This window comes from Lepus europaeus, chromosome 10 (assembly GCF_033115175.1).
Source record: "Lepus europaeus isolate LE1 chromosome 10, mLepTim1.pri, whole genome shotgun sequence".
In the NCBI taxonomy this organism is placed as follows: Eukaryota; Metazoa; Chordata; class Mammalia; order Lagomorpha; family Leporidae; genus Lepus; species Lepus europaeus.
Genome location: NC_084836.1, coordinates 37122150 through 37132410, shown reverse-complemented (window position 1 = coordinate 37132410; position 10261 = coordinate 37122150). Strand labels below are relative to the sequence as shown.

At 39.1% G+C, this 10261-nt stretch overlaps 1 protein-coding gene across 1 annotated transcript; it reads left to right on the top strand.

The window, feature by feature from the left end:
• The first annotated feature begins 1389 nt into the window (after nt 1-1389).
• On the top strand, nt 1390-2569 carry LOC133768014 (protein PROCA1-like). Its single transcript, XM_062202451.1, has 2 exons — nt 1390-1440; nt 1550-2569. Exons 1-2 carry the CDS (start codon nt 1390-1392, stop codon nt 2285-2287), a joined length of 789 nt encoding a protein of 262 aa, XP_062058435.1. The 3' UTR covers nt 2288-2569.
• The last annotated feature ends 7692 nt before the right edge of the window (nt 2570-10261 follow it).

Here is a 10261-nt window from a genome sequence, read left to right as displayed (position 1 = left end):
GGCCAGGGAGAGCAGATTCTACAATGTACAATATGGATATTTCTGGACAAGCCAAAAGCTGGTGCCTATTCAAACTATACTCCCAACAATGCTGTTCCTCATTCATTCAGAGAAGGAGGTAAACACTTACATGGAGGAGTGTTGACAAAAGACATCATCTCAGCTTGCATAACCCTTGGCGGAAGAGTCTCAGAGAACTCCCTCCCTAAAGGGCTGTTTATCAAAATTGTTTTTGTTGGAAGGTGAGTCAAGGCAGAGTTCCCAAAAAAATGCAAGCTTCATAATAAAATATTATTTTCATAATAACATCCTTAGGAGTAGTCCTGAAAATTGCTTTTTCTATTTCTAATGCTCGGTGACATCCTGAATGAGTTAACAGTCTGCCTGGGCTGAGCCTCAATTGAACCCTGAAGTCACTGGAGCAAAAGAGTACAGTTTCAAATGCATGCAAATGAACAGCTGTAAAATGTTCAAGTATGTTCAGTAGATTAAGAATTAGGAAATTAGATACTGCAATTACCAGGTCATTTGGTTTTGCAAGAGGTAACTAGGGTCACTCATTTCCAAGCTGCATGGCATGCCATTGTTAAAAGTTGACATTTTAATAGTTGATTCATTTGGAAAAATTCCTAATGTATGATGTAATAGGCAGGCCCAAATTCATTTGATACAGATGATTACCCTCTTTCTCAAAATCTTTTAAAGGAGCTGCTGTAGTAAAGTTGCCACCTGCTATGCTGGCATACATATGAGAGCCAGTTCATGTCCTGTCTGCTCCATTTCCAATCCAGTTCCCTGACAATGGCCTGGGAAGGGCAGCGTAAGAAGACCTATGTGTTTGGGCCCCTGCCATCCACCTGGGAGACCTGGATGAAGCTCCTGACTCTTGGCTTTGACCTGGCCCAGCACTGGCTGTTGAGGCTATCTGGGGAATGAACCAGCAAATGGAAGGTTGATATGTTTCTCGCCTTCTCTCTGTATAATTCTCTTTCACTATATATAATAAATCTTTAAAAAAAAAAAAGCCTTTTAAAGGTTAGGCCCTTTTTTCCTACTAACTTGAGGTCTAGACAGTATCCTACATTAAACAATTATATAGAATAAATTTATGAATGTTTTCTATTTTCTATTTAAGTGTCTGTCTAGTAATATCTATTTTAATTTTGGAAATAATATAACATGTTAGGGAGCTTCTTCCTCATTGCCCTGTTTCTATGGATTTTTTTTTTTCCCTGGGCAATCAGATGCCTCTTTATTGGTGCTGGAGCTGTTCCTGAGGGAGCTGGGCCACAGGACCTTCATCAGGACCCTGGCCCTCAGCTACTTCCTCCTGCGGGGGATACTCTGTCCCAAGGGCACCTCTTCTGTCAGCTTCTGTAATAAGCGGGCATGGTACCCAGAAGGATCCTCGCCAGCCAGTGGCTGGGGGCGCACGTGCAGGTAGTGCTCAGTGGCCGTCTCCAGCTCCTCCACCTCGTACAGGGTGGCCGGGTCCAGCGAGTGGGCATTGATGAGACTCACCAGATACTCTTTGTAGTGTGCCTGACAGAGGCCGGCATGGCCAGCTGGAGTTTCCTTGCCACAAGCTTCATTCTTGAGCCCATTGGGAACCTCTTTCTGGTATGGCTGGTGCAAAAGCTACAGGCCTGTGTCCGTGGCAGTGATCCACCATCCCATACACCATGAGTGTGCAGCAGATGATCTAAATGGAGAGGAAGAGGAGGAGGAGGAGGAAGCAAGCAAGCCCCCCATCCCAAGCCAGGTGGGGCCCACCACCACCACGCCCACTGACACGTGCACCGTCACAGTCACGGGAGCCCCGGACACGCCAGCACCCATCACCATCTGGCGGTCAGACAGCCCGACCGGGAAGAACCTGGGAGGCAAGGTGATCAAGAAGGTAAAGAAGAAGAAAGACAAGGAGGAGGAGACGACGGACGAGAAGATGAAGTTGAAGAAAAAACCCAAGAAAGGCAAGCTGACTAAGAAGAAAAGCCCAGTGAAGTCGCAGTCTTCGCCTCCAGATCTGACGCGATCTTTAAGCCCAAGAGAATTGGCCAGGATGTCAGAGTCCAGCCCAGAGAGCCAGGAAGACCTGGAGAGTGAGGACAGCTACAACGACCGGGGCCAGGGTGAGCCCTCCAGCGAGGACATGCTGGAGTCGTCATCGCCTAAGAAGAAAGAGAAGAACGGCGCCCAGACCAGGAAGACCGGGGTGAAGACCACACAAGCCAGGAAGGTGACCAAAAGGAAATCCCCCCCTGTGTCCAACCCCAATCTTAGCTGAAGTCAGCGCAACCAGGGTGACGAATAAATGCCGTCAAGCCTGTAGCCGACCCCTGGTGCCGTCCTGTCCCTCCGAACAGGCCACTTGGGGGGATGGGGTGGGTTCTGGGCATAGCCAGAGCAAGGAGTGGCAGGGTCACCAGGGGAAGGCAGTGGTGGTAGTGGTGCTGGGGAAGGGCTACAGCATTTCTGTGTAGCATCTAGGACCAGGATTGGGGTACAAGGGCTCACTGCTCCTGGAAGCCTGGTCTAACTTCCTTGACCGGCGATACCCCCAATAAACCTGAACCTTTAACCTAAAAAAAAAAAAAAAAAAAAAAAAAAAAAAAGTTTACTTTTCCATACTATATTTGGTATATTTTTTAAAAAATAATTACTGAAATCACACTAAATCTTTTAAAGATACAGTTATTTATTTGTTTATTTACTTGAAAGGTAGAGCGACAGAGGCCAAACTTCTATCTGCTCCCATTGTATCTTTTTAATGATTACTCTCATTGGTGATGAATTGAATTTTTTATAGGTTTACTATTTTTTTGTTTTTTAAGATTTATTTTTTTTTAAAGCAGAGTTACAGGGATAGGGTAGAGATCAATCTTCCATCTTCTGGTTCACTCCTTAAATGGTTCAATAACTTGGGCTAGGCCAGTTCAAAGCCAGGAGCCAGGAGCTTCATCTGGGTCTCCCTAAGGGAACAAGGGCCCAAGCACTAGCACCACCTTCAACTACTTTCTCATGCCATTAGCAGGGACTTGTATGGAAAGTGAATCAACTGTGACACACATCTGCACCCATAAGGGATTCTGAAACAAAGGAGATGGCTTAATCCGGTATACCACAATGGTAGCTCCTGGTTGAATGTATTTGAAAGCAAAAATAAACCTTTGATATTATTCAAAATATTACATTTGAAAGCCATTTATTCATGCATATTAGTGATTCATTCTGTACTGATTTTTTTTTTTTCCTCCCCTTAGAGGACTACCTGCTGAAAAGTCTGGGGAGTAGAAATACAAAGAACCTTGTATGTCCTTTGCATTGTACATGCTTATGACATTAGACTATAACATAAAATGGTAGCTAATTCAGTCTTTTCTTATTGAAGCAGATGTTTGAAAATTATAATTTACTCAAAATTACATTGAAGTAATTTGTAGTAATTTGGCAAATTATTCATATTTAAAAAGGCAGAGAAGGACATAAAGCAATTTGTGTTTTATAAAGATGGCTTCTTTTGGATGTTTTAGAGAGAGAGAGAGAGAGAGAGAGAGAGAGAGATTGTCCAAATGCCTACAACATGGTGGGGGGCTTTGCATGGTCATAGCCATGCAGCAGGAACCCAATCCATATCTTTCACATAAGTAGTAGGTACCCAACTATTCAACTATTTGAGCCATTCCTCACGGCTTCCCAGGAGCAAGTTAGCAAGAAGGTGGAATAGGGAAGAGATCTATGACACAAACTCAGGCATTCCAAACAGGGAGTGGGCATCCTAGTGGGCTTCCTAACCACTATGCCAAACTCTGATCTCTGTTTTTTCTCTTTCCTTTCCTCCCACCTCCCTCCTCCTCTTACTCTTCTTCCATCTTCCTCATGATTTTCCTTTCTTCCTCCTTCTCCTATTCCCTTTCTTATTTTATTTTACTAAGATCTATTTTCAATTAATTTTATACACATATGATTAAATCTATGTTAAAAAATGGTTCAACAAGTAGTATGAAAAAAATGGTTCTTCAACAGTCAGGACATGGGCTGTTCAAGTTATTGCTTCTCAAAGTGTCAATTTCACTTCTATAGATTACCTTTTAATTGCTCTATTACTTATCAAGTGTCAGGGAGAACATATATTTTCCTTATGGGACTGGTTTATTTCACAAGTATAATGTTTTCTGGTTTCATCCATTTTGTTACAAATGACTGAATTTCTTTTTCTTTTTTTTTATAGCTGTGTAGTATTCCATGGTGTACATATCCCATGATATCTTTATCCAGTCCTCAGTTGACAGGCATTTGGGTTTATTCCACATCTTAGCTATTGTGAATGAAGCTGCAATAAGCATGAGGGAGACAGATAACAGTTTCATATGCTAATTTCATTTCCCTTGGGTAAATTCCCAGGAGTGGGATAACTAGGTCATATGGCAGGGCTATATTCAGATTTCCAGGGTATCTCCATACTCTCTTCCATATTGTTTTTGCCAGTTAACCACCCCACCAACAGTTGTTTAGAGTATCTTTTTCCCCACATCTTCACCAGTATTTCTTGTTTGTTGAATTTTGTATGAAAATCATTCTAATTGGGGTGAGGTGGAACATCATTATGGTTTTGATTTGCATCTCCTTGATGGGTAGTGATCCTGAGCATTTTTTCATGTGTCTATTGGCATTTGGATTTCCTCTTTTGAAAAATGCCCATTTAGGGGCTGGTGCTGTGGCTCACTTGGTTAATCCTCCACCTGCGGTGCTGGCATTCCATATGGGCACCGAGTTCTAGTCCCGTTTGCTCCTCTTCCAGTCCAGCTCTCTGCTGTGGCCCAGGAGGGCAGTGGAGGATGGCCCAAGTGCTTGGGCCCCTGCACCTGCATGGGAGACCAAGAAGAAGCACCTGGCTCCTGGCTTTGGATCGGCACAGTGCTGGCCATAGTGGCCATTTGGGGAGTGAACCAACAGAAGGAAGACCTTTCTCTCACTGTCTATAACTCTACCTGTCAAAAAAAATGCCCATTTAAGTCCTTTGCCCATTTCTTAAATGCATTGTTTAGTTTATTGTTGAGTTTCTTGATCTCTTTATATAGTCTGTTATTAATTCATTATCAGTTGCATATTTTACAAATAATTTGTCACATTCTGTTGGTTGCTTCTTCACTTTGTTGATTGTTTCTTTTGCAGTATTGAAGCTTCTCAATTTGATGTAATCCCATTTGTCAATTTTGGCTTTGATTGCCTGTACCTCTGGGGTCTTTTCCAAGAACTCTTTGCCTGTGCAAATGTCTTGCAGGGCTTTCCAAATGTTCTCTAATAATTTGAAGGTATTAGGTCATGAATTTATGTCTTTAATCCATTTTGAATGGATTTTTGTTTAAGGTGTAAGGTAGGGTTCTTGTTTTTTTACTTATGAATGTGGCCAGTTTTCTCAGCACCATTTGTTGTAGAGACTGTCACTTCAGGGATTGGTTTTAGCTCCTTGGTTAAATATAAGCTGATTGTAGGTGATTCTATTCACTCAGGCATTTCTATTCTGTCCCATTGGTTTAGTCATCTTTTTTGTATTCCTACCAGGCTGTTATGATTATAACTGAAATATGGTATTGAAATATGGTATTGTGACACCTGCAGCTTTGATTTTATAGTGTAAGTGTAAGATGTCTTTAATTATTTGGGGTCTCCTGTATTTTCTAGATCTGATAAGAATGTCTTTGGTATTTTGATTGATATCACATTGAATCTGTAAATTGCTTTCAGAAGTATGGGCATTTGATTATTTGATTCTCTCAATCCATGAAAATGGAAGATTTTACCTTTTTTAATATCTTCTATTTCTTTCTTTAACATTTTGTAATTTTCATCGTAGAGATATTTGACATCCTTGGTTAAATTTGTTCCAAGATATTTGAGTTTTTTGTAACTATCGGGAATGGGATTGATCTTAGAAGTTCTTTCTCAGCCATAGCACTGTCTGTGTGTACAGAGACCACTGATATTTGTGTATTGATTTTGTATCTTGCTACTTTACCAAACTCTTCTATGACTTCCAATAGCCTTGTAGTGGAGTCTTTTGGATCCCCTATATATAGAATCATGACATCTACAAAACAGGGATAATTTGACTTCCTCCTTCCCTATTTGTATACTTTGATTTCTTTTTCTGCCTAATATCTCTGGCTAAAGCTTCCAGGACTATATTGAATAACAATGGTGAGAGTGGGCACACTTGTCTGGTTCCAGATCTCAGTGGAAATACTTCCAACTTTTCACCATTCAATAGGAAGTTGGCTATGGGTTTGCCATAAATTACCTTGATTATGTTGAGGAATATTCCCTCTATACTCAATTTTCTTAAGGTTTTCATCATGAAAGGGTGTTGTATTTTATCAAATGTTTTCACTGCATTTATTGAGATAATCGTATGTTTTCTCCACTTAAATTAGTTAATGTGATGTATCATATTGATTGATTTGTGAATGTTGAGCCATCCCTGCATACCAGAGATAAATCCCACTTTGTGCACGTGAATGATCTTTTTGAAGTATTGTTGGATTCAATTGGCTAGAATTTTGTTGAGGATTTTTGAATCTATGTTTATCAAGGAAATTGGTCTGTAGTTCTCTTTCTCTGTTGTATCTTTTTCAAGTTTAGGAATCAAAGTGATGTTTGCTACATAGAAAGAATTTGGGAGGATTTCCCCTTCCCCTTGCAATTGTTTTGAATAGCTTTAGAAGAATTGGAGTTAGTTACTCTGTAAAAGTCTGGTAGAATTCAGCTTTTTTTTGGGGGGGGGTAGTGGGGGGGTGGGGAGGCTATTTATTACTGAATCAGGTTCTGTCTTGATTATGGACCTGTTTTTGTTTTCTATGTCTTCATGGCTCAATTTAGATAGGTTGCATATGTTCAAGAATCTATCCCTTTCCTCTGGGTTTCCCAGTCTGTTGGCATATAGCTCTATGTAGTAATTTCTGATGATTCTTTTTATTTCTGTGGTATATGTTAGTACATTTCTTTTTATCTCCAATTTTATTTATTTTGGGTCTTCTCTCTCCTTTTTTAGTGAGATGGGCCAATCGTGTGTCAATTTTATTTTTTCTGAAAAATAGCACTTCATTTTGCTCATCTTTTCTATAGCTTTCTTAGTTTCAATCTTGTTTATTCTCTAGTTTTAATTATTTCTTTTCACCTACTAGTTTTGCATTTTGTTTTCTGTTTTTCTAGTTCCTTGGGATGTATTGATAGCTCATTTATTTGGTTCCTTTCAAATTTCTTGATGTAGGCACCAACTACAATAAACTTTCCCTAAACATTGCTTTTGCAATATCCCCTAAGTTTTCATATGTTGTATTGTCATCTCCATTTGTTTCTATAAATTTTCTGATTTCTCTTTTTATTTCTTCTGTGACCCTCTTTTCATTCAGGAGCATGTTGCTCAGTCTCTCTCCATGTGTTTGCATATGTTCTAGAGATTCCTGAGTTGTCAATTTCCAACTTCTTTGCATTGTTGTCTGAGAAGAAGCATGGCATGATTTTGCTTTTTTAGAATTTGGTGTGACTTGCTGTATGGCCCTGCATGTGGTCAATCCTAGAGTAAGTTCCATGCATTGTTGAGAAGAAGGTACATTCTGCAACTGTAGGTTGGGAAGTTCTGTAGATATCTGTTAGGTCCATTTGGTCTATAGTGTTGATTAACTCTGTTGTTTCTTTCTGGTTGATTTGTCCATTGCTGAAAGTGGCATATTGAGGCCCCACATTACTATTGTATTAGAGTCTATGTCTCCCTTTAAGTCCCTTAACATATCTTTTAAATAACCCGGTGCCCTGTAATTAGGTGCACATATGTTTATAATATTCACATATTCCTGTTGAATTGAACCCTTAATCATTACATAGTGTCCTTCTTTGTCTCTTTTAACAGTTTTTGTGTTAAAGTCTATTTTGTCTGATATTAGGATGCCTATGCCAGTTCTTTTTTGGTTTCTATTAGCATGGGTTATCTTTTTCATCATTTCACTTTCAGTCTGTGGGTATCTTTGTTGGTGAGATGTGTTTCTTGTAGGCAGCAAATAAATGAGTTTTGTTTTTTAATCCATCCTGCAAGTCTGTATCTTTTAACTGGACATTTGAGGCCATTTACATTCAAGGTGACTATTGATAAGTAATGGCTTAGCCCTGCCATTTTCCCATATATTATTCTTATTGTTTACTTTGGATTTCCTCTAAATTTCTAGTGGGAGATTGTCTGCCTTCATCATCTTTCATAGTGATGTTCATGTTTCTGTGTTTCTTGTGTAGCACATCCTTAAGCACCTTTTGTAAGGCTGAATTGCTGGTGACTAATTCTTTCAATTTCTATTTGTTATTGAAGATCTTTATTTCACCTTCATTCATAAATTAGAGCTTTGCAGAGTACAGTATTCTGTGTTGACGATTTATTTCTCTTAGGACTTGGAATATATATATCACCATTCTCTCCTAGCCTGTAGTGTTCCTGATGAGAAGGGAGTATCCAAGGTGACACCCGGTTTGAGCGTGATTAATCTCCTCTTTTTTTTTTTTTTTTGTATCAGATGGGAGGTTTTTCCTGTTCTGTTTGCATTGTCTCATGCTTAACTCCTCTCCTTAAAGGAGACCAGTACCTGAGTGCTGGCTCCAGTGGGTACTATATTTGTCCGTGCTGTCACAAGAACCGCACAAAGGAACTGTGCAGTCCATTGTGTGACCGCGTATAAATGCCATAATTACTTTATCCATTCATCATTTGATGGAAATATGGTTTAATTCCATATCTTAGCAATTGTGACTTAAGCTAATATAAGTATATGGGTACAGATAACTGTTTCATATACTGATTTCATTTCTGTTGTATATATTTCAGGTAGTGGGATGTCTGGGTTCTGAGTTACCTCCATATTATTTTTTACAATAGCTGCACCAGTTTACATTCCCACCAACAGTGGATTAGGGCACATTTTCCCCACATCCTCATCAGCATTTATTGTTTATTGATTTCTGTATGAGAGCCATTCTAAGTAGAATGCGGTGAAACCTCATTGTAGTTTTGATTTGCATTTCTCTGATGGCTAGTGATCATTTTTTTACATGTCTAAAGGTCATTTGAATTTCCTCTTTTGAAAAATGCCTGCTGAAATCCTTTGCCCATATGATATAGATGATATTCTTTGAAATGGTCTTTAGAATAGACATGGTAAAGAAGGGATGACATTTGTTCATTATTACATGCTAGCATTTTGTTGATAGCCTTATATGCCTTAACCCATAGCTTTCTGATGTTAAATGTTAGTAAATGGGGCAGGCATTAGGCCCAGTGGTTAGGTTTTTGCTTGGGATGCTCATATCCATTATCAGTGTGCCTGGTTCTAGCCTTGACTATTTTGTTTCCTACCAGTTTTCTTGCTGATGTACACCCTGCAAGGCAGAAAATAATAACTCAATTATTTTGTTCTTGCCACCCACTCAGCAGACCCATGTTGAGATCTAAACTCTGGGCTCTGACCTGGCCAAACCCTGGATATTGTGGGTATTCGGGAGGTAAACTATGGGACAGAATATCTGTCTGTCTTTCTCTCAAAATAAAATGAAAATTAAAAAAATTAAAAATTATTACATCTAAGCCAAATTCTGAACAGAGATTTACTAAAGAATAGAGATAAACAATAAAAGTCTATGCATTCAGGTTGAATTTCAGTGATCCATTTACTCTATTAGATAAAAAATTCCAGTGGGGCATATTGATGAAAGAAGAGTTGAATATGTGATAACTGTATACAAAGTAGGTATGGAGTTCCTGTGCCAATAGGTGAGGGACCCGGAATAGGGGCAGGCAAAGCTGAAGATAAGGATGAGCAGAACAAGGAAAACCATTTCACATAACCAAAAAATACAAGTCGCTATTATCATAAGAGTTTCATAGTTTATAATGGTGAATAGCAATCTGTATTTAATGCAGTGAAATAAAATATTTAGAAACATTTGGTTACTGCTTTGTATTGCATGAAAAAAATCATAGGTTTGTGTTGCATATTTATGTATAATTCTTCTTAGTAATATATTTTCTCACTAAGGTACAGTGTTAATGTGAAAATCCATGAACCCTCTATTTGTGGATGTTTTCTTAAGGTTTATATTACACTGGCAGATGGAAATGCTTCCAGAATTGTTTATATACAATATTATATCTGTGCAGCTTTCTCATGCATTACTGTGATGTAAGTGCCATTATGGATATCTTGCAGTGGCTATAAAGCAT